Source organism: Penicillium rubens (assembly GCF_028828025.1).
Source record: "Penicillium rubens strain IBT 27055 chromosome Unknown utg000003l_segment0_segment0, whole genome shotgun sequence".
NCBI lineage: Eukaryota > Fungi > Ascomycota > Eurotiomycetes > Eurotiales > Aspergillaceae > Penicillium > Penicillium rubens.
In genome coordinates this window covers 8,724,212-8,747,347 of record NW_026890601.1, presented here as the reverse complement: position 1 = coordinate 8,747,347, position 23,136 = coordinate 8,724,212, and the positions used below count along the sequence as shown (strand labels likewise).

General features: G+C 50.3%; 9 protein-coding genes across 9 annotated transcripts; 6 read left to right on the top strand and 3 right to left on the bottom strand.

Moving 5' to 3' along the window:
- Positions 1-2,221: 2,221 nt before the first annotated feature.
- N7525_009572 (uncharacterized protein) lies at positions 2,222-3,718 on the top strand (the record flags this gene model as incomplete). The annotated part of the gene is made up of 3 exons (XM_061214783.1): positions 2,222-3,047; positions 3,306-3,572; positions 3,627-3,718. 3 exons carry the CDS (start codon positions 2,222-2,224, stop codon positions 3,716-3,718), a joined length of 1,185 nt encoding a protein of 394 aa, XP_061069214.1.
- A 1,434-nt stretch (positions 3,719-5,152) lies between these two features.
- On the bottom strand, positions 5,153-6,146 carry N7525_009571 (mitochondrial 37S ribosomal protein uS9m; the record flags this gene model as incomplete). Its single annotated transcript, XM_002563626.1, has 2 exons — positions 5,153-5,244; positions 5,315-6,146. 2 exons carry the CDS (start codon positions 6,144-6,146, stop codon positions 5,153-5,155), a joined length of 924 nt encoding a protein of 307 aa, XP_002563672.1.
- Positions 6,147-6,373: 227 nt separating this feature from the next.
- On the top strand, positions 6,374-7,964 carry N7525_009570 (putative translation elongation factor eEF-1 subunit gamma; the record flags this gene model as incomplete). Its single annotated transcript, XM_002563625.1, has 3 exons — positions 6,374-6,403; positions 6,461-6,662; positions 6,964-7,964. The coding sequence occupies 3 exons, from the start codon at positions 6,374-6,376 to the stop codon at positions 7,962-7,964; spliced, it is 1,233 nt and encodes a 410-aa protein (XP_002563671.1).
- Positions 7,965-8,837: 873 nt separating this feature from the next.
- On the top strand, positions 8,838-9,056 carry N7525_009569 (uncharacterized protein; the record flags this gene model as incomplete). The annotated part of the gene is made up of 1 exon (XM_061214782.1): positions 8,838-9,056. The coding sequence occupies one exon, from the start codon at positions 8,838-8,840 to the stop codon at positions 9,054-9,056; it is 219 nt and encodes a 72-aa protein (XP_061069213.1).
- An 876-nt stretch (positions 9,057-9,932) lies between these two features.
- On the top strand, positions 9,933-10,622 carry N7525_009568 (uncharacterized protein; the record flags this gene model as incomplete). Its single annotated transcript, XM_061214781.1, has 2 exons — positions 9,933-9,943; positions 10,253-10,622. 2 exons carry the CDS (start codon positions 9,933-9,935, stop codon positions 10,620-10,622), a joined length of 381 nt encoding a protein of 126 aa, XP_061069212.1.
- Positions 10,623-11,401: 779 nt separating this feature from the next.
- Positions 11,402-11,605, top strand: N7525_009567 (uncharacterized protein; the record flags this gene model as incomplete). Its single annotated transcript, XM_061214780.1, has 1 exon — positions 11,402-11,605. The coding sequence occupies one exon, from the start codon at positions 11,402-11,404 to the stop codon at positions 11,603-11,605; it is 204 nt and encodes a 67-aa protein (XP_061069211.1).
- A 3,800-nt stretch (positions 11,606-15,405) lies between these two features.
- Positions 15,406-17,649, bottom strand: N7525_009566 (NIF domain protein; the record flags this gene model as incomplete). Its single annotated transcript, XM_002563622.2, has 1 exon — positions 15,406-17,649. One exon carries the CDS (start codon positions 17,647-17,649, stop codon positions 15,406-15,408), a length of 2,244 nt encoding a protein of 747 aa, XP_002563668.1.
- A 546-nt stretch (positions 17,650-18,195) lies between these two features.
- Positions 18,196-19,301, top strand: rrp36 (putative pre-rRNA processing protein; the record flags this gene model as incomplete). Its single annotated transcript, XM_002563621.1, has 2 exons — positions 18,196-18,330; positions 18,381-19,301. The coding sequence occupies 2 exons, from the start codon at positions 18,196-18,198 to the stop codon at positions 19,299-19,301; spliced, it is 1,056 nt and encodes a 351-aa protein (XP_002563667.1).
- A 758-nt stretch (positions 19,302-20,059) lies between these two features.
- On the bottom strand, positions 20,060-21,513 carry N7525_009564 (uncharacterized protein; the record flags this gene model as incomplete). The annotated part of the gene is made up of 2 exons (XM_002563620.1): positions 20,060-21,263; positions 21,317-21,513. 2 exons carry the CDS (start codon positions 21,511-21,513, stop codon positions 20,060-20,062), a joined length of 1,401 nt encoding a protein of 466 aa, XP_002563666.1.
- Positions 21,514-23,136: the final 1,623 nt, after the last annotated feature.

Sequence of the window (23,136 nt, the reverse complement as noted above, 5' to 3'; positions counted from 1 at the left end):
AAACATCCGATGTAGGTGCAGTAGTTTGTGTTTCAGGGAGATTTATTCCCTACCTCGGGGGTTTACGCCTAGTCTTTTGACGGGATTGGGAAAGGGAGATTCCGGTCTAAGCTTTTTTCTTTGGCTTCTAAGATTAGATATTGCATATGTAATGTTTCGTCTGACATGTTTGAGGATATCTAAACCTGAAACAGGGTGTAGGTAACTATGGAGATATAGTTTCTTTTCCTAACAGTATAAAGTACGTCAAAAGGCCGATTGTTTCAACATGGGATACCCTTTGTCGCCCCGTTACCAATGTCCAAGCCCACCTGGGCATAATACCCAGTTCCTCGTGTTTTGTGCTACCGGCTGGTCTATCCAACGTGTCGGGCTGGTATATACCGAGACCATGATCTAGAAGTCCGAGTACACGCGAGTCTATATGTCTGGCCAATGGTTTATTTTCTTCTATTTATTTGTATATTTATTGTTTTTCTTCAAGAGAAATTGATTTATTTCATGTCGTACATCCGCAGATTGCATCATCCTATTCCTCTTGTGGACGATTCGAAGTCTGCGTATCTTTTCCGTGGTATTAAATATACATATTCAGTACAGCGTACCCTCACGAGTACGATCTATATAGATAGGTTAAATGTTTAAAGGTAAACTTAATATGTAGATCATTTGAGAGAAGTATAACCCGGATCTTAGACCGCAATCAGTGGATTGTCTCCTCGAGTGTCGGAAAGGAATACAGAGATTTAAGGTACATAGTAAACAAATACCTTTGTCCCGGTACTTAGGGAGTACAACATACAACATAGTATTAAATGATAATTGCTTTTCTCCCCCCTTGAGACCTGAGCAATCAGAAACCCGAGGAAAAGGAAACTGACGTATGTAGGTGGCCGTCAGGGTGCAGATCCAAGCGATGCTCCACTATTTGAATTGATTTATAGCTACCATCTTAAGGTAGTTTCATGTAGAGATGCAATAATCAGATGACTCTAATCTTCTATACTAAGTATTATTATTGTATCCCTATTATTATCTTAACATATCAGCCTCATGCATCTCCGCGAGGTTCCAGCAGCTGCCCGGCTAATCTCCCCGGAATGTAAATAGCATCCCCTTTTTTTTTCCCAACTATTTTGTTTAGTTACGTTTAGTTGCGTTTAGTTATACTTTTGACTTTTGCTTTTTCCTTTTTTTTTCTTTCCCTTTCCACATTCTACGCAAGGGGAGAATATTTTGTCTCATGTTTCCTCTCCTTCATTATCAGCCCCAGGCAACATAGAGTGTTACACACCAGAACAAGAGAGTGAGAGTGTTAGAATAAAAAAAAGAAACGAAAATATATACCACCTGACCTGGAGAGCTGAACTAAATGAATTAAATAAAAAATATTAAAAAATATTAAAAAACAATCTATTAAATCCAAAATGTCACCAAATCCCTCGGGGCCAAGAACCAAAGCACCGGGTTCCCGATTATCACGCCAAATGGAGTTTAGGTGTAGATCCTCGATCGTCGATCATATTATATGGCTTTAGGGCTTATTTGTATATTTTGTATTCTATATTTTATATATTTTCCATTTTACATTTTACATTTACCTTGGATCCTCCGTATTGGATGCTATATTTTGATTCTATGCCCGGAGCCCTTTCTTGTTACCCCCTTTGGTCCTCTTTTCTTCCCATACTACCCACTCTTATACCCTTTTGATACCCTTTTTATATACTATACTAGACCCGTTCAAGGACCGGACTATACCTATACTTGATCTATCTGACTCTGAAGGCTTTTCTCTTCTTTTCGGATCCATCACCCTAATATTTCTATCTAACTACCTGACTTCGCCCTTTCCTGCCTAATTACATATAATTCTGCTTTTTCGTTTTCCCCCCCTTCTTTCTTCTCCAGCCTTTTTTTCTCCCCCTTAATTTTCTATTCATTGCAATTATTGTGTTAATTTGTTTTCTCTGTTACTTAAATCGGTGTCGCAGCTGCGTCAGAGGACAAGATTTGAATGTCTACTTGAACCGCAAGGATCACCTCTCATCCTTTTCTTTCCTCACTCTCTCCCCCCACCCCCAACAAGGGAAAGACTTCATCCGTGGAAAAGAGTTTCCTGGATTCCATAAAATCATCCAAGCTGGCATCCTACGCAAGCCCACCGCTGTCCCCCAAGCATTGGGCTGAGCTTGATCTGCACCGATCCTGGGACAACCTCATGGATGGCGATCAACGTATGAAGCAGAATGAAAGGTCAATGTCTCGGTCTGGAAATGCCGCTCGCAGAGCACCTGGTCGTGCAACAGATGGTTTTGACCCGGCCATACAACCACGTGGAGACCAAACGGGGATGTCGCAACCCCCGGAGCAAGTCCCAATGTCCTACGACTACGGATACACAGGCAGCTCCTTCCACGGCGGTTCCCTGCAGTCGAACGAATTACAGAACTACCAACCCCAGGACTATGCACGGGCTCAACGGCCTCAACAAGTGCCGGCTATTCAGCACCAGCGACGGCGCGCGCCACCGCAGGATCCAGCTGCATTCTCACCCTATGACTCTACCATGCTGTACGGGTTCGGTCAGCAAGGTCCAGCCCAAGGACACTTCGAGGTTGTGCCACAGTACCAGACACGGCAGTCTGCAGCTATCGATGTCCTGTCGAACCAATTTGCCGTTCCACAGTATTTTGCGCCAGAGGAATCTGCAGGGTCTGGGGTCGCAGCACTCTCGCCTTATCTAAATGCGCAACTCCAGCCTTATAACCAAGGCCCCATGGCACGCCCGAACACCACCCAGTCCTTTTCTGCACCCATCTCTGATTTCTCTGCAATCGGGTCCGGGTCCATGAACCGCTTGGATCAACCCCAAACAGAGTCCCAGCAACAGCAGTCGGATCAGCCCAGCCTGGAGGAGGCCATCGGACGATACCAACACATCCTGCGCCGCACTTTTGATCAAACGCGAGCCGGAAGATTGGTAGAGGCCGGAGGATCGCTACTCGAAATTTCCGAATGGCTTGTGACCCATGCACGGGATCTTGGTAAGATGCACTCTTTTTCAGTTTCTTATTGTTTCCTTTTTTTTTCGCCTCGAGAAGACAGAGGAGCAAGTGTCCACACTTTGTTATGACTCTCCTCGCCTAGTAGCACAGAAGTCGCACTTCGAACTGGATCCTTCTTTTTCTTGTTCTTTTCACCTAATGTCTGTCTCGGAGCCTGCAGGCGCGCGTCATGCAAGCATCATCTAACACCTTTATGTGTCTACAGTGAGAGGCTAATCCTTCTGGTCTGATATGTAGGCCTCCTCCATGACGACAGCGTCCAGTACCCCGACCGTCTGAAGCTATGGAGCGAATTCAACCTATGTTGGCTAGCCCTCTGCCAAAAGCAAAAGGACCTGGTGCTAGAAGTGATTGCGACAAGTCAGCAACCGGCGAATACGAGTCTAATTCGACGAGGTCGTATGGAGACTATGGGAAAGGACCTCATTCAGCTTTGCGATCAACTTGAACCCCACGGGTTAGTGGATTACCAAATGGGCATATGGGAAGAGGAGATACTGTCCGGTGAGTTTGCGCTATACTCCAATGCACCTATTTTACCTCCTAATCAAACCTCAGTGTTAGGGCAATGCCTTGATCTCATGGATAGTAGACCCGACCTCCACCACATCCCTACTAGACCCGAAGCCACGGCAGTACCACGACCATGAACCAAGTCCAAAGGAGGAAACAGAACAAGAGCAAAGAAGCGAAAAAAAAAAAAAAAAAAAAGAAAACTGCAAAAAAAGGAACGTACCAAAACGTCACATCAATTTGGACCCACTCCCAAATAAGAAAGACACGACTGCGCCATGACGATCGGAGACTATACGCAAGCCAATATCACCCAAGCGCTCCCGCCACGGGGAGACTATTGCCTACTAGCGTCGCGCCAACCCCGATGTTGATATTTGACATCGCGAAGAGGTAACCTGTCACCTCTCACCTCGTTGGGCACCAATCAATCTCCCATTTTCTCCGAGACATCGACTGATCCCCTCCTTCCGTCTTCGGTCATCGGTCTTCCGTTCCCCTGTGAGAGGGACGATCATTTGCTGGCTCTCCCTTGGCCATAAGCGCTTGATCCTTCCAATTATACCTATCGCCTATGTTACTCGAGCTAACGAGGTGGCTGCCCGAAATACGGAGTACATTGTCGATTCGCTATAATCATTTCAACTATCACCTCATCACTCGCCATCAACCACGACCACTATCACTATCATCACAATCTTCCACTTCCCCGCTTACCGTACCCTAATGACGAATCTGACGAGTTGTACATAGTCTCATGGTCTCTGTGGGTGGTTTTCTTTGGCTTATGTTGTTTCCTATCATCTTCCATCTCCTACCACCATCTCTATTTGTATTGAAACGATCTGAACTGGCTTTGCATTGGGGCGTGGGCAACGCGAAAAAGGACAAGGGGTATCTGGCGCAAAAATGGAACGGGACCTTTGCGTTCCCGTTTTGGAATTGGGCTTGGGCTTATATCTCGCTAGCATACCCTTCCGAGGATTGGGATCTGAGGCGGAGTCGATCTATTTGATATCAAATATCAACTATTTTCACTGTCCAGCATTTGCAAATTTGGGTCATAGCAAGCTATATAAAGGTAGAATCGGTAGTACTCCTCCAATCTGTAGAGTTCAATCGCTCAACTCATGCCCTAATTGGTGCGTGATAGTCGGGTATGATGTTCGTTCTGCTGCTATCGCATCCGTCCTGTCAGACTTGGTCCAATAAGATGTTCCGGATACCTCCAGGTAGCGTTTGAGCTCATTTGGCGTCCCCAATATCTTTTCCTGTGGCTGTTCTCGGCATGCGAAGCGGCAAGACTAAAGCGGACGAAGTATACGATGAATTCACCAACGATCCATAGTGGTCATCATGTATTCAGTGAAATTAGGATCGTGCCTCGAAATGATATACAACACGCTGATTTAATCATTCAACTCAAATTCAATGTAAAGCTTAGAATTGATGCCCCAGATGCATTGAGAGTACAGGATATAAAACAAGACGCGAACTCGGGGTGCCGTGGTGGAATAATACAGTATTGAAACAAAGAAATTGGAAATGCTCGAGTGATCTCGCTGACCACGTTAACGCTTGACCCAGGTAGGCATCTTGCGGGCCTTGACGTGACCGGGCTTCTTTCTCTCGACGCGACGGGCGTCGACCGTGATGGCACCGGCTGTAAAGAAATCCAGTTAGCAACTGCGCCAAGAATGGAACGAGATATAAAAATGGAAGCAAGAACATACCCTTCCTCAGAACCGGCTTCAGTCCAGGCTCGTGCAACAGCAAAGCCCTACCAAGAGCCAACGTAATCGCCTCAGCCTGACCAGTAACACCACCACCCCGCACCCGAATCCAAGCATTATACTTATCCAAGCGCTGTGTACATCTCAGCGCCCAGAGCGCACTCTCACGATCATGAACCCGCTTAAACGCCTCCACCAAACTCTTCCCATTAACCAGCACCTCACCCTCACCCTCAACAAGCTGCACAACAGCCGTAGACTCCTTCCTCTTCCCCTTCCCACGAGCGCGCCCATTCTCATCCACCGTCCGCGGCACATTCTCCACCGCATACGGGTTACCAGGACGCAGGAACGCGCTGAGGGTATTGCGCACCTCGTCCGGCACCATATCGGGCTGGATGCGGTTCAGTCGCTGCAGGATCTTGACCAGGGACTTGTATTTCTTCATGGGCACGGGTTCGCCCACGTAGTCGCGGAACTGTGGCAGCTTGAACCATGCCATACGTGGTGCTTCGCTCGTAGCCACGGTAGGGAGTGAGGCGTGCTTCGCTTGCAGAGCTTCCAGCTTCAGGACGTGGTCGGTGAACCGCGGGCTGCCGGAGAAGTAGGATGGGGAGGCGGGGATGATGCGGGCGGGCTTTTGGGTGAAGGAGCCGAAGTTGATTTCTGGGGCGGCAGCCGCGGGGGCGGATTCGGCTTCTGTTGCGTAGGTGCGTGTGCGGAGGGTGTTGAGGGTTGTTCGGGGGGCTTGGAGGGAGGGTTTTGGGAGGGTTGAGGTTAGGCGGAGGGATTGCATCGCCTGTGTGAGGCTGTTGGGCTTGTGCCACGCCATGGCTGGTGGAATTGGCGGCGGATTCGGGGCTGGAACTCGGATCTCAGGTCCTGGATGGAGGCCGTTGACGGTCTCCGAGTGTCATGTTTTTTGTTGGGTCATGTGATACCCGGCAACATCATTCCTCCGGGCACCGAAGTCGTCCCGCCAGCACAAAATTCTTGTTTCGCCCCTCTCCTTTCTCTTCTTTTCTTTTTCTTCTTCATCTTCCACACATTATATTCAAGATGGCCTTCGGAAAGCTTTACGGTCTGCCTGTATGTTTTTTTATCTTCATCTCTGTTGATTCGATTCAATGTCTGACATTTCTCTAGGACAACGGTCGCACCCTCTCCATCCTGGTCGCTGCTAAGCACAACGACCTTGAGTTGGAGCTGGTTAACACCCAGGCTAACTCTGCCGCTGAGTTCAACTCCAGCGCTGAGTACCTCAAGATCAACCCCACTGGCAAGATCCCCGCCTTCGAGGGTGCCAATGGCTTCACTCTGTCTGAGACCATTGCCATTGCTGTCTATGGTATGTGAACATTTCCTGAGATACATTCCAGCACATCACTCGATCCATCTTTATGCCTCTCCTTCTTTATGATGAGATATCATTAGTTATCCCTGTCAGATTATAACAATTGTGTTATATTAACTGTTGAGAAAAAACAACTCTGAAAAAAAAAATTGGCTACCCCGCTCTGCGGGAAAATTTGGACTCGACCACCCCCTTTTTTTGCATTGGACACATTGTGCCATTGGCACCTCTGATTGCTCCATTGTTCCATCCAATTGAGTTTCAAAGCAACTTGGCTAACATGTCCTGTTCATAGTCACCTCCCAGAACGAGAAGACCACCCTCCTCGGCAAGACCAAGCAGGACTACGCTTCCATCCTCCGCTGGTTGTCCTTCGCCAACGCTGAGGTCCTGCCCAAGTTCGGTGCCTGGTACCGCCCCTTGATGGGTCTCGACGCCTACAACAAGAAGAACGTCGATGACGCCGCCAAGGCTGCCCTCAAGGCCGTTGCTGCCCTCGAGACTCACCTCACTGCCAACACCTACCTTGTTGGTGAGCGTATCACCCTGGCCGATATCTTCGCTGCCTCTCTCCTCACCCGCCCCTTCGCCACTGTCCTTGACAAGACCTGGCGCGAGGCCAACCCCGCCACCACCCGGTGGTACAACACCATTATCAACCAGGACGCCTTCAAGGCTGTCGTCCCCAGCCCCCAGTTCGCTGAGGAGGCCATCAAGTACACTCCCCCTAAGAAGGAGCCTAAGGCCGCTGCCCCCGCTGCTGCTGCTGCTGCCCCCGCCGCTGCCCCCGCTGCTGAGGCCCCCAAGCCCAAGCACCCCCTTGAGGCTCTTGGCAAGCCTACTCTCATCCTTGATGACTGGAAGCGCAAGTTCTCCAACGATGACGTCCGCACCGTTGCCATGCCCTGGTTCTGGGATAACTTCAAGGCCGATGAGTACTCTCTCTGGAAGGTCAACTACCGTTACAACAACGAGCTCAAGCTCACCTTCATGGCCAACAACCTGATCGGTGGCTTCCAGACCCGTCTTGAGGCTTCCCGCAAGTACATCTTCGGTGCTCAGTCCGTGTACGGCGAGAACTACAACTGTGTCGTCTACGGTGCCTTCATGGTCCGTGGCCAGGAGTGGGAGCCTGCTTTCACTGTCGGCCCCGACTACGAGGGTTACGAGTTCACCAAGCTCGACCCCTCTAACGAGGCTGACCGCAAGCTCGTCGAGGACATGTGGGCCCAGGACGTCCCCGTCACCGTCGACGGCCAGGTCAAGGAGTGGACCGACGGCCACGTCTTCAAATAAGCGTGTTCGCCCCGATCTACCCTCCCCATCTCCTATAAAAATTTCATCCCCCAATACCCCGAAGGACGTGCTTTGCATGAAAATACGATGTCTCATGTCCATTCACTTCTTTCCTCTGCCTGAAATCTTTGGGTTTTTCCAAATATCTTGACCTCTGGTCTTACGTGTTGATGTTGAATCACGGTTATGAATACGTTGCGACGCGGAATGATGATCGACTGAGCTGGCTTGGGTTTTGCTAGTATGTCAATCCCAGCCAGTCAGGTCGCTGCTAGTTTAGCTCTAGCAATGAAAGAACAGAGACTGTTCTCTGATATCTTGAGTGCATATTTATTTCCTGTGTAGTTTTGAGTTTATCAGTAGTATCTCGTAAAGAGCTCTTGGAACTATGCAGCTTTCTACATGTGTGCTTTTAGCCAGGTTATATGACCGCATACATGCCTTCCCTTCCACACTCCGTTTGCTTGCATATATAAAGAGTCTTCCATCTTAACATCCGTTTGCTTTGGCAATTATTTGCCTCCGCCCTGTTATAAATAGCCAGCATAACTACTTGCTGCTTCTTCCTTCTACAACCATCATCTCACACGCATCTTCTTGTTTCTCAGCCAGAGCTGCCTGCCTATACACAAGCTGCCTATATACCTTTCCTTTAGGATCTTCATTTGCCAGTATGGACAGAGCGTCATCAGCCTCCAACTGCTTGAACCTTTGATGAACAGGACCATGACTCAAAGCTCTCTCGCCTTCTATGGGCATCATTTTCATCGGCTTTCATCATCCGTTACTTCCCTTTCTCGCCTTCTATCATCAGCCCTCAGTTCCGTTTCACAATTCACAATTCATATTTCACATCTACTATCCCCACTCCTCATGACTATATATGGGAATCTCGGTCAAAAACAGCTTCAGGCTGGCAAGGTCGACCGAGATGCCGAAGAAAGGATGTTCTATCAACATGCGCCTTGGAATCGTGCACCACCTGGGAATTACGGGATCTCGGCATTAATGGCTCGCCTGCAAGACCTCCTCGCCTCAAATGTCCGCCGCGAGTTCCCCTCGCTACGCATAACCTTTCGCTGCTGTCAATAAGCTTGTTAATACTTTAAAGGTACGCTCTGAGTGATCAAGAGGCTGAAATACTCAAAGAATATCTTGCAATCTCTGGGAGTTCAGCGAGAGACACCAGAGCAGCAGAGGCGGATTCCTCTAGATATTGTGTCGGCTTTTCAAGAGATTACACAGCACGCCCTTGCGGCAAATTATGGCGTCAATGATGTGTTCGATAAAGACAAGGATTGGCGCCTGGCTACATTGGTCTCTCCCAGGAACGGTATCTTTTCGGACAACCTCGCCCATTGGCTTCACACCTACGCTTTCCGATCAAAACCACAAGTCCTCTCACTCCTGATCCATGGCTTCGAAGATTCTTTATGTGGATATATAAAGACCCCCCAGGCATCTGATTGTCCTTGACGTTGGCTGAGAAGTGAATGGGGCTCCGGTGCGGTGAGTTACGCCCGAGAGTGATGTGAATGATATTTGACTAACAGCGTTACGAAGTCGAGCCAGCTGGACATTGCGGCGTGGCAAAGGACATCGCCAGATATCGCGCTAAGAGACGTGCACGGGACAAGCCCAGACCTTTCCTTCCCTTCCTTTGGACTGCAGGTGAACATACCCACCCAGGTTGTAGCGCAACAGGCTTGACCATTTCCGGGACCATTTCCGGGGTAAAAGTCACTACCTAGGCAGTCATGTGAGGGCTCGTTGGCCCTATGACCACGCTGAGACACTGAGTTCCAACAGTACCTTTCGGCAAATCCACACCTAACAACAAGCTGAGCATTTCCCCAAGCGTAGGTGGATATGCCAGTACATTCGACGTCGTGCATCACGCCAGACTCCAGTGGTATACATTGTCGAGAAGCCAGAAATTTCATTCTAGGCTGCCAGGCCCAAATAGCCATGGCATTGTGGTAAGTTCTCCAATATACCAGCTTGAGCTTGATTCTAATCAGTTACTACTAGGCTCCCATGTGCCCCAGAATATGTCCGTACTGTGACTACGAAGTTATGAAGTGTTAGTGTATTGCGACTGGTCTGCCTCGGCCCCGATCTGCTCCTCCACCGCCTCAGAACGAGGTTCGGCGCAATATATAGTTAGGCCCAGTCTGCTAGTCCATGTTCCTCAATCCTTCTTCCCGGTACTTTTGACAGAGCTCCTCAATATATCAACCTTCGACCTGGGAGTTCGAGTCTCTGATCGTGATCCTTCTACGTTGCAGGAATGAGTGTCGTGGTTTTGAGCATCCTGTCAAGTCTCGACCTGCTTGGCTACCTATCTACCTCTTCTACCTCTTCCACAACAACTCGGCTGAGCCAATCTGCCACAGTAATTTCCAGAAGCTGCCAAAGTCATCGTCGAGCACAACCTTATCGTCTGCTTGGATCGAATTGGCACAACTTCACAGCGAGACGAGAGACGACGCAGTACCTGTGCGGACAAACGCAACCACCACTAGCAAACAAGCCGGACCTCGCAGCGGACAAGAGCCCGGCCAAAGCGATCGTGTTTCTGAAGACCTGTCCTGCGTCTGTATCATCCAAAGGCATCTGGCACCATATCTCATTCGTCCAGATCGGTGGCTGGGCTAAATTCAACTATACCGACGCATGCATCTCCTTGGGATGTCATGCAAATTGCCAGAGATGGCTAGCAAACGAACCCCGACCTGACCTGCTCCGTCTCAGTCATTCGGAAGGAATCATGGGCCATCTGGTCGTGTCATTCACCATGACGTATCCGCCATGCTTCTCTACACCTCACATACTTCCAAGTTCCGGACACCGCAGGAAAGCCTTTGAGAAACATCTACAAGCGAGATAGGACTCCCGACATAAGAGTGACAGCTTCATTTGTGGCACGGGTTTCCCGTGAAAGATCGAGGGCGGTATTTCTCCGGGACTTGTCCGCTCATTAGTGTTTGAGAAGCTATATATATATATGTGTGTGTGTGTGTTGTCGAGACATCGCCAATCACTAACGGTGGTCTTCTCTCTCCAAACCATCGTTGTGTCAAGTTCAACCCGCACGAGTGAGCTCTGGTTGGGGCTATGGGAAAGGGAAATATCGAGATATGCCTGGCAAGTGTCTATAACACGAAGACAATCAACCTGGCATCCAACGGCGGATGAGCGAGTCGACCAAAATCCTGAAGAGCACGGCAAGAACCAACTTGTCTACCCTCGTCGACTGCAGCCATTCGAGAACACATCACGACAAATGATAAATTGGTCGAGAAGTCAGAACATCAAAGCATTTCCAGACGCAAAAAGAGAAGCCTATTCTGACGGCAGAACTGGGTGCAGAGAAAATTACCCCTCATCCTCTCAGCTGTCGATTTTCACTGGGACAATCTGATGCCACCATCACCATGCCCGGTACCATGCTTGGCTGGCTGGCGATGCAGTCATGTGCCGACGCATGTGTGAGTGAAAGTCCAGGACAACCCTCACATCGTGGCGTAGTTTGCGCATCCGTGTCGAGGCTGCCGGAGATGGCGATCAGCCTCTCCGAGTATACCATCAGCAGCGCAATACACAAGATCGATTTTGTGGGCAGGTTGGCGCGACATTGAGCGGGATGCGGTGTCTCATATCAAACATAACTTGGAGCCGAATCCTAGATGTTACCATGGATGGATCTCTCGCACACAGTCTATACGAGACGAGGCAGACCGTCCGCACCTTCTCTAACCTTTCGTCTGGTGGATTCTGATGTGAATCTCACAGAGTAATGGGGGGTAAGCAGCACCTGGTCGCCCTATCATCATCAAACACGGCCGGTTAACGTCGCTTGCTTGGTCTTCTCAACCATCCTACCCACCAAAGTATTCTCGGCTCGCTGACTCGGGGATTCCCGACTTAACTCGACTACTCAACTGTATCGTACTATACAATCCCCGAGTTCAACGTGGCCACCGTCTCCAGTTTACCCTCAACCTTTGTGGGCGTTTCCGCCTTCCAAAGGTTCTAAGGTCTTAATCGGATCTCATCAGTCGCCCTGAAACAGTCGAACGGACCAATCGCCTAAAATATCTTATCCAAGGGCGTACCAAGTCGTGAGCTCTACAGGAACTGGCAAATGGCTCGCAAGGGACGACGAAAGGGATTGGAGCTATGGCCATCTTGCTTGGTAGTTGACACATTGGTACAACGGCGTTTATATATGGGCTAGGGCTCTTTATGATAACTTCTGAGTTGTCCAGACCTTCGACACTGACCATTCCGGTCTTTCGACTCCACTTCTTCCTCGCTTGGTTCCAGTCCGTCGCTGCTGGTGGGAATGGCTGTTGGTTAGGATACGCCTCTCCTATAGTCCCCGTTGCTTAGACACTGACCCTACGATCGACTTCCCTTCTTCCCAACTTGCTTCTTACCCGTCGCTGCTGGTGGGGATGGGTGATGGGTGTTTGTATGGAGGAGCCTCTTCTCACAGACTAAATTGCTTGCTGTTTCAATATCTTCGACGAGCGACAGCGTCGGGTCTCTGTGGGAGAGCTCGAAACTCTGCATGAAACACTTCCTGGAGTGGACACCGGAGCTCCTCGAAGAAGACATCGACGCGATGAACGAGCTCCGGGAGTTAGTCCACAGAGCTACATCTGAGCGGTGGCACCCGCAGACTGTCAGTACCTAACGGCGAGAGCTATAACACTGAGGAAATGCGGTGAGGCCAATATCCCGGCTTCCCAGATCGCCACTATCGATCTGGAGACTAATATGCATTCAAGGGAGGTGCTATAGGTCGGCATCGTTGATTCTAAAGGCGCGGTAGTACTTGATTGCCTCACTAGATATAATGAGGGAGTCACCGCGCCTTCGGAATCAACGATGCCGACCTATAGCACCTCCCTTAAATATATCTTGGTCTCTAGACCGATATTGACGATCTGGGAAGCCGGGATATTAGCCTTACCGTATTTCCTCAGTGTTATAGCTCTCGCCGTTAGGTCAGTCTACGGGTGCCACCGCTCAGATGTAGCTCTGTGGACTAACTCCCGGAGCTCGTTTATCGCGGCGATGTCTTCTTCGAGGAGCTCCGGTGTCCACTCTAGGAAGTGTTTCATGCAGAGTTTCGAGCTCTCCCATAGAGACCCGACGCTGTCGCTCGTCGAAGTATCGAGTGGGCCGGCAACCTGGCGCCAAGGGCAATGGGAAAGGAAAGTACGACAGTACAGTACGGTCAATGGAACCCTTGATGCAAAGGGCGTCGTTGCGAAACTCCAAGCGAAGGGTATCGACAAAGAAACCATTTTCGTGGCCTGGGCGACGTGGCGCTTCGACCTGAGGATATATATAACTACCAAAATCAACCTCAACCATACACAACCACAAACTGTTGAGGCTACGAAGGAGAGGAAAGATGGAGATGAAGAGAGGTCTGATATGAATCTATGGAAAGGAGGCTGTATAAATAGCCTCCGAGAATGACAAACATGACAAACCAGGCAAATGCTCAGTCTGCATACAGACAAACGCATACCCTGCATGGACTGCATGCCAAACAGATACCCTGCGTGCAGTGCATGTCAACACAAACCTATATATAGGTCCAGGCTCTTCTGTGATAACTTCCGAGTTGTCCAGGGCCTATGCATGCTCGGTAGCTGTCTCTTGTCCTCTGGCATTGCACAGCTACAGTATACCACAGCCTACACCCCTCTTTCGTGGCGTTCGATGAGGCCATGCCGAAAGAAGAAAGAACCAGAGATTTTGCCAATCCTCGTATATCTGTTCCCGATTGAACTTGGCTTCTTCGAGCACCAGAAATAACTCGTTTCAGCATTCTCTCAAATGCGGAGACGAAGTCGTTCAGATCCCGACTTGCTACATCCCTCTTGACGCATTTCCATAGGAGACGACATCGGGAAGCTGATTGTGCAACGCAGACTAGCAGGTGATATCCATGATATGGTTACCAGGGACTACGAAGACAGCGAAGTCATTCAGATCCCGCTTGCTATATCCCTCTCGCTCGACTGATCACCATAGCGGATGTTCAAAATCAGCGACTACTGGAACCGCTACGAGTGGTAGGGCCGAGACTCGGTCCATAACCACACGCTGTACTAGATCCGTGACAGCCCGGACCCTAAGCTCCTAGATACCCCGGAGCTCTGGTCCCACTTTGCCCGCACTAAGGTATATATATCTCCGCGGTCAATCCCACTCCTACCTATATAGCGCACGCGCTCCACGAACAAGCCCGCTCGGACCTGCAGCTCCGGTCCGAGGATCAGTATAATACCGTTGAACATCTAGGGCGCGTTGTCAACTAGGTCCAGCGCCACCGGTATAGCGACCAATATTGCCTACGCAAGAACAAGACCACAGGCTAGACTAACTGCCGGATAGGCTTCCCCTGTCAGATTCGTATAGAACCGGTACGAGCTACTCGCATGGGCCCAGCAATTCTGGACCAATACCATGACGACTTTGGCATGGAAGTCAAGGCTTCAAGGTCTTTTTCGGCAGATCCATCACCCTTCTTTCCATTTCTATCAAGCCTATCCTTGCAGTTTTCGTGTGCAAGTTCTCCCGGCCCCAGGTCAGCTTGGGCACTGACGGTACGATTTTCCGAGCCCACTTCTTCCAGAATCACTTGCTACCCGCCCCTGCTGGTCGAATGGGCGAGGGATGGACCTCTCCCTACAGTCCACTGTCTGCTGTTCAAGTTTCAATATTTTCGACAAGCGACAGGATATACAATCGAAGATGCGGTATCTGAGTCGTACCGAAAGCTCAGAGCAGACGCAGATTGGTGGTTCTCAAACCGCAGGAAGCTGTCAAGGTCGTTATTAGAAAAAGAAGGAGGAGAAAAAGAAAGGGACAAGAAGGGAATGTTCGCCTTTGAGACAATTATCCTCGACCCTACCCTACGACTCCTGTCACAGCAGCGACGCAGCTACAAAACCATTCCGCCGCGGAAAATCACCATGTCTCAATCAATGTTTCTCTGATGATGATTTGCTTCTCAACATTTGAACCTCAATATTCAGGGGGAGATGGACATCACGGATGGACATTGGACATATTTTCTGTATTTTTTTATTTTTTTCAATCGAGATATATACTATGGAAGTAATAATACCTATCCGTGAATGATTACCATAGTACTATATAGTAACCTATTCATGGGTTTATTTACTATGCTACTTCACTCTACATGTAAAAATAAACTAGTATAGTATGAACGAGCCAATGTATTGATACAAGTATGCATGCAGTCCTCCAGCCATAAAGCAGCATAAAGCAGCATAAAGCAGCATAAAGCAGCTCAAGACCTCCGTCGGCTAAAATACACAGAACGGGATATCATGAAAAGAACAAAAAGACCCCCACGCTCGGAATCCCCACACAGGAAGACGCTAACACCTCAACGCTTCGGCCTAAACCCAAGCCCCTCCTCAAGACGATCAAGCAGCGAATTCCTCGACTCAGCCGACGAAGCCCGTGACAGCGACCGGGTATGCTTAGTTCCCGTCGGCACAGTATCCGGCGGGACGTACTCATCAACATCTAATTCCATGCCGACTGTCACGTCCGCATCGGGAGGGAGGTACTCGGGTGATTGTCCTGCCACGATGCGAGCGGCGTTCGCGGCGAGGGCAGCGGCAGATGCGGATTCGAACGCTGGCCCAGAGGCAGATTCAGCATTAAGCTGGGGCGTAGGAGCAGCAACGCGCCTTTTCCGGAAGTTATACCTTTCCTGTGCGGTCTGAGACCCAGGAGGAGGTGTGGGAGGATCGACTTCCCACTGAGCCCTTCTGTTCAAGGCCTTCTGTCTGCGGCGGAGTGCTTTCTCGCTTTTTCCAATTCGGGAATGGACTTGGTTCTTCGCTCCTGGTTCGATGCTGGCGACGGCTTCCTCGCTCGTTACGTTATTGTAACTCGGCGTTGGAAGCCCATGTGTCTTTCGGTATTCTGCTTCGGCGGCGGCGGCAGCGGCGGCGACTTCGGCCTGTCTGGCTTTTTTGCGCGCCCTGCGCGACACTTTGGTTTCCGAGTTTTGCTCTTCTGTTTTCTGTTGGGGTTGCTGTGTTGGATTCGTGACTGGCGGGTTCGCGGTTGCGGTACTGGCGGCTGCGGGTGTTGTCGCTGCAGTGTTCGGGGGGTTATTGTTTGCGGCCACTTTTTCTCTTGCCTTCGCCTTCTTATTTTTCTTCTTGGGCTTGGCTGTTGAAGGAGCAGGGACATCGTTGGTACCATCAAATGTCATAAGGTCGCCATTAGAGTCCGCGTTCAACTGCTTTGTGACGAGACTTATCCCGCCGTCCTCGCTGTCAATAGAATCCTCATGGGCCCCGATATCCAATTCGAGGATACTGCCCTCGCCCTTGTCTACGCGCTCGTTCCAGATGCGGAGGACCTTGCTCACGTCGTCGTGGTGGGCGAGATAATCAAGGCGGGTAAGGACCTTGGCAAAGAGTTTCGTCTCATCGATACTGGGATCATCGTTGAACTCCGGGATCTCGAGGATATTGAACGGCTCGCTGGAAGCCTTAAGCTTGCTGTCGTCAATGAGGATAGTGTTGGTCTGGTCCCAGCGGTGGCCCGCGGGGAGCTTTGCAGCCTCAGCATCGCGAAGCTTTTGCCTGCGGTTCTTGTGTGGTGGCTGAGTGCCTGGTGATGAGGTCGGGGGTTCTTTCAGATGCTCATTGCCTGGGAATGCGCCTTGGATATCTGCCACCGCCCAGACTTTGTGCAGCTCCTTGTAGACCTGGAGCTTTTTGTTGTATTGGCCGGAGGTGAGACCGAATTTGTCGCGTCCCCAACGGGCGACGAGGGCGTCGTGCATAGGACCAGGGAAGATCTGCTCGCAGACGGCATTTACAGTCGGAGGTTGGGAGCTGGACCAGATCATGACTTTGTAGTTTTTGACCAGCATTGCTAGGAAGTGATCTAGATTGGTGCGTCTGGCGAATTTCGGCGGGAATTTGCGAACTTTGCGGTAGATTAGGGTGCCATTGAGATCGAGGATAACGAGAAGTGGCCGCTTTTCGGTCTTCTCTGGTTTCAGTGAGGCTTGATTTAAGTATTGCAGTGTTGGCAGTGGGACTTTTACTGGCGGTGTTGGCGATCGTTGTCGTTGTGGCTCGGATGCGAGCCGTTGTCCTGCGCCACCAGCCATTGTGCTCATGTACCGGGTATTTTGGAAGGGTAGTGAGGCTCTCATATCGAAAGGGAGGGGAGGCAATGGGGGTGGTATTGGCAATGGCATCCCGCTATCAAGGCTCGAATACATCCAGGGCATATTCTGTGCCATTTGGAGGAAAGTTTGATCCATGGCCATTAGGTCTGGTGGCAATGTATTAAGAGCGCCAAATTGTTGTTGGCCTTGCCCCAAAGGCATTTGTGGTTGGAGCTGTTGCATGGCAGGAGCGCCCTGAGATGGGTAGACCTGTGGCGTTTGAGTTGTCGGTGGAATCTGAGCCGCAAAATTCGAGGTGAGACCCGACGTAGGACTGTACTGCAACGGTGGGATATTGCCATGTACAGGATAGTCCCCATACCCCACACTCCGATGTGTATCCCGAGGGGGCGCATTAGGGTCCCAAGAGGCGTGCGAGGGAGCCGGCCGGCTGGCGCCCCGTCCATTCTTTGTTGGTGCAGAGTCCATATTCACTGCGTGATAGGCTGAATCGGCATACTGGGGAATCGAACGTGACTGGTGTTCAAGATCCGCGGCGGTAGACGCACGCTTCGGTCTCTTGCTTGCGCGAGACAGTTTGAAGGACGTGGGACGTGACGAGAGCAAGGTGGAGAATCTCAGTCGTGATTTCGGAGTGCCAGGGCCTGACACTGTGGGAAGCTATTCAAAAGCAAGTCAGAGTAAAGTCAGAATAAATCAGCAATTGGTGAACATGCTATCCACGTAGTGAATGGTGGAGGCAATACCCGATTGGCTGCTCTGGGAAGAGGCTGAAAGCGAGGCGATGGGGAATTTATGAGTGGGAAACGAGAGAAGGCTCGGCCATGCAGAAAAAAATGCAGGGACATTTATAAAACAACAAACGCAAATTGGTCAAAAGCGTTCTTCGCGACATCGGGGCATCACCAAAAATATCTAATCAGTTCTTATCGCGCTGACCGCCCTAAGCGGCAATATTTTATTTTTGACACTTCTTCTTCCTCCGCGGGGTCTTCTAATTACATCAACAACATAATGGCTATTTCCGATTTACTCAATCGCCGAGTGCGAGCTCGACCAGAAGATGACGAGGTCTACTCCGAGGCATCAGGTTCCGACGAAGGCTCGCAGGATGGCTCTGATGCCGAATCCAACGGGTCGATCCATTCAGTAAGCGAAGCATACAATTACTTTAGAACCAAATCTAACAACCAATCCAGCAGGAAGATGACTCCGACGCCGAAGGCGATGGCGATGACACAGACGCAGACTCCCAGTCCGAAGCCAGCAACTCCGACATAGAAGAAGAGCCCGAATCCGAGCACGACGACGGCGATGACTTCAAAGCCTCACTAGCCGACATTTCCTTCGGCGCGCTAGCCAAAGCACAAGCCTCGATGCGCGAGAAGAACCGCAAAGACAAGCGCACGCCGAAAGACGACACCGCATCCTCAACGGTAGACGACATCCGCACGAAGCTGCGCGAAGCACGCGAGCAGAAGCTCGAAGCGGCCGCCAAATCCAAATCCAAAGAAAAGAAGAGCAGATCATCCAAGCATGCGCCCATGGAGCTATCGTCCAAACGGGCCGTGACGCGCAAGCGCACAGCTGTTGAACTCCCGCCTGCACCCCGGTCCCGGGACCCGCGCTTCGATGCGGCTGTTATGGGTCACAGTGGGGTTGGAAAACACCCGCATGGTGGGAAGGCGTATGCGTTCCTGGACGAGTACCGGGCGTCGGAGCTTAATGATTTGAAGGAGCAGATGAGGAAGACGAAGAATCTTCAGCAGAAGGAGAAGCTTAAGGGGGAGATCCGGCGGATGCAGGATAAGCTTCGGTCTGCGCAGAATAAGAAGCGTGAGGCGGAGGTGCAGGCTGAGCATAAGAAGCGGGAGAAGCAGTTGATTCGCGAGGGCAAGAAGGCTAATCCGTACTATCTCAAGAACTCGGAGTTGCAGAAGCAGGTTCTTGAGCGGAAGTATGGGGAGATGGGATCACGGGAGCGTGCAAAGGCGCTCGAAAGGAGGCGCAGAAAGATGGCATCTAAGGAGCGGAAGGAGATGCCCTGGGAGAGGAGAGGCGCAGGGGGTGATGAGGATGGGGGCGCGCCTAATGGAGGAAAGAGGCGGAGGTTGGAGTAGAGCGCTTTTGTATTGGGTTACGGCGTTGATGTGTCTGGGAATGAAAAGTACATAGTATTATGCATATGAATAAGTATTTGTCTACATGTCCACGGGTATGTTGTATGTATGATCTCGAGGTATATTAGGATTGCCAGTCTCGGAGCTGAGGACCAAAATGGCAGCAACAGCAAAATATTGTAAAGAGAAGCAAGGAAGGTATTCGAAACGGGCCAATAAGAGGCAGAGAACTCATTACCATAATGTTTTGTCTCCCAAAAATAAGTCCAAAAGGTATAATACGAAGTCATGGAACCCCCAACGCCCAAAGCAAACTTGATGCAGAAAAGAACCCCAACACTAAAACTTTACAGGGTGTCAAGCTGCCCTGTCGATACTGTCGTAGCATAGATAACATGATAGTGATGCAAGCATCATTGATGTGGGAAGGGTTTCCCGACTCGATCGTCCAGGATGAGCCGGGGATAGTGGACATTCACATTGGCCCAGGCACAGATCGTTTGGAATCGGACTTGCCAATGAAACCGAATAAGTGCCTAAGACTTTATAGCATCATAGCGAGATCTTTGCATTCCAAGGCAGCAAACTTCTCAGAAATGATGATATATAAGATGGTAGCGTTGGGGATGATCTGTTGGTCGGGCATTTGCTAGCAAGTAGGTTCAAGCAAATTTCATCATTACTTGAAACTCGCGAAGCAAAGCCAACTCGAGGCCTCTGAAGAGGCATTGCTTCTGAGTCTAACAGGCAATGTCGTATCACGAGTGGAACAGATCCCAAGCCCGTGCACAGAGACCCAAGAATTCATCCTTCTTTCTGCGCTGCGTCTCAGGCGAGTCTCTTCCTGCGCCGAAAGGTCCAGGGAATGAAGCATGTAGACCGGGCATGGCAGCTGGGTTGGGCCGGTATTGAGATTCAGGGCCATGACCCAGCGGCGGACTTCCGTTATCGCGCTCATACTCGCTCCGTGGGCGCCGGCGTGCCGTAACATCAGACGGAGCGAACATGCCAAAGGAGGCAGGAGGCGGACCGTGGGGCGCTTGGGGTTCCGGGGCAAGAGGCGCAGTCTTGGGGCCGGCGTGAAGTACTTGTGGGGATGGCGGAGTGGGAGGTTGGTGACCCCCATAGTGGACAATGCGAGGCAACAGCTCCTCTCGTCCACCGGACATCTCTTGCACGGCCTCTTCGGCTGAGTGATATTCACGCGGTCGGTTGGGGGTGTGGGCCACGCTACCCGGCAGACCGGGGGAGGGCATTGGCGCCAAGTTGTTGGATTGGGAGGAGTTGGTGCTCGATGCATTCAAGTGGATATTAGCGAGGCCAGAATCCCGGTCACGACCCAATGCATCGGAACCGAAGACATCGGAGAGGGGAGGAAGACGATTGTTCGTTTGGTTTGCCGGGAGCTGATGCATGTGAGAGGTTGAGCCCAAGGTCGGGCTCTGGTTGACAACATGGCGGGTCAATGGCTGTGGCTGATGTCTACCCGTGAAAGTCTGGTGTAGCGGAGCAGATTGGATGACTCGCTCGTTCGCGAACTGGGAAGCGGATGGAGGGACGATGGATAGACCAGCGGGAGGTCTGCGCTTTGATGCCGTCTTGGGCATCCCCATCAAATTCGACTCGGAAGGCTTAACACCGTCCGGACCATCATCCTTGGCTGATCTCTGCATGCGCTGTTCAATGATCGACCGCTGCTGGTCCCGCACAGAGAGGCTGCGCTGCAGCTGCTCTCGCATGACTGGATCGTGGGTCTGGAAGCCAGGCGACAGGCACGCCAGGCCTACATGTTGCATCGAGGCTGTCAGAGGTCCCCCCGCAGGGCGAACCGACAAGCCACTGGAGGATGGAAGACTAGTCGAAAGGTCCAATTTCCGAGGCCGGGGCCGACTCTGCATCCGTGGGGAGGATCCCGGTTCCTTCTTTACAGTAACTTGTGGGCCTCCGCTGGCACCTTGTGATCTGAGAATAATGTCAGCACGTGAAACTCCGATCTCATGAATCTCTCGACTTACGGAGATGCTCCTCTCTTCTCGGTCGGGGAACCGTGTACCGTGGATCCAGTGGATCCATTCTTGGGGCTTTTGGACATCCGGGGAGGAGAGAAGTTGTAATTATTCGGAGCCAACGACGGGAGGTTTCGGGGGCTGGGGTTGCGAGTAGGGTGTGGTGATGACAAGGGGGCCGCTGCAGAGGCAACTGCAGTGGACATGGTCGGAGACGATCGAGTTTCCTCTTAGGGTATCACGCAAATGATGTGAGTACGAAGTACTGTGTATTTTGATAAATCTCCTTGAGATGCAAGGGCATCTGGAGTTGATGCGGGCAAGGTCCGGGAAAGCGGATCGAAACGTGGGATCGGCCTCGATATATCCAAGAGAGTAGAGAGACTCCCAGACAAAGGGCGGTTAGGCGTCAGGCGGCAGTGTGACAAGAGTCCAGAGTTACAAGCGAGAGAAATGGACGAGAAATGGAGAAAATCTGAGGGAGGGGGTTCAACAGTCTGGGCCCTGTAAAAAGGTAAAAAAGAAAAAAAGAAAGAAAAGGATGAGATCGTCCAAGCTATCCAGGGGGAGTTTAAAAAAAGGTGTAAAGTACACAGTACGTTGATCTCAGCAAGTCCAAAGAGGGGAAAGAGGTACCAGTGGCCACCCCAGCTAAGTACCAGATACCCGAATCTCCGAGACACAATGTGTTTCTGGGAGATGGGGGCTGTTCCAGGGGGGTCCACCGTTCATTTTATTTTTATAAACAGATACATGTATTAGTATTATTTATGAGTTAGTTACTACTATACTCCGTAGTTAGAGAGAAGATGGTTATATTATAGTACTATTCATATATTCTTTATATAACTCTTTATATAAATCTCCGTACTATTAACCCTCCATTCAATAGTTCGGACACTCATTATAGATCTACCACCCACTCCTTCTATAATTCCAAGTGGATCCCATTTCTCTAACATTAGTATAACAAAATAATACTAGCACCTCCTGATATCCAAATTTATCGAATCATATCCCCCAATCACTATTACACTCGGCACACAAAGAGAAAAAAAAAAACAAGTCACATCACCTCCATCCACTCGTAAAGCGTTATATGTCAAACAAGGCGCAGTGGGCGCTTATATCGAAAGGGGCCACTAGTATGTGGCGTTCTCGAAACCAATGACCAACACCTGCCCCATGCGACCCTCAACACGAAACTGAAACTGAAAGAAAAAAATGAATCAGTCTAGTTGTATGTTGTAGATATCACGGCTTACCCTTTGAATCACTAGTCCATGGAGAGTACGGAGTAAAGACACATTCAATAGACCCCTCTGATATTGGAGTCCACACTCCAAAAGGTGTAAATGCACAGACCAGGGGTGCGTGCCTTTACATATTCCAAGATTATCGCAGTTCTTAAAGTGTTGCCGAGATGTCTCGTACAGACAAAAGTACCCCAGTCCCGAGGGAGATGACAAATGGCTGACATTTGAACCTTCCAAGATCCACCTGAATCCTTTGGGTCCAAAGGACGAAACCCAACATTACCTTTGTTTCAGAAATCTCTTACTATCCCGTGTCAGCCTTTCACATAAGGAGATTATTAATCTATCCATATCCGCGTGACCTTGTACTCTATCAAGTTACTACAGGTGGAGTAGAGAATAGGCATAGACCATTCATCCCCCCGCATTCGGAGATGTATTCTCTGGCATATGAAGAAACTCTACAGAGCATACTTGTATCAGGTTTCCGACAATATTATGCACATATGTATATAGTAGAGGGAAACTGGTCAATGGACGAGGGTTGACACAGATTCGCTATGTTGTACATTG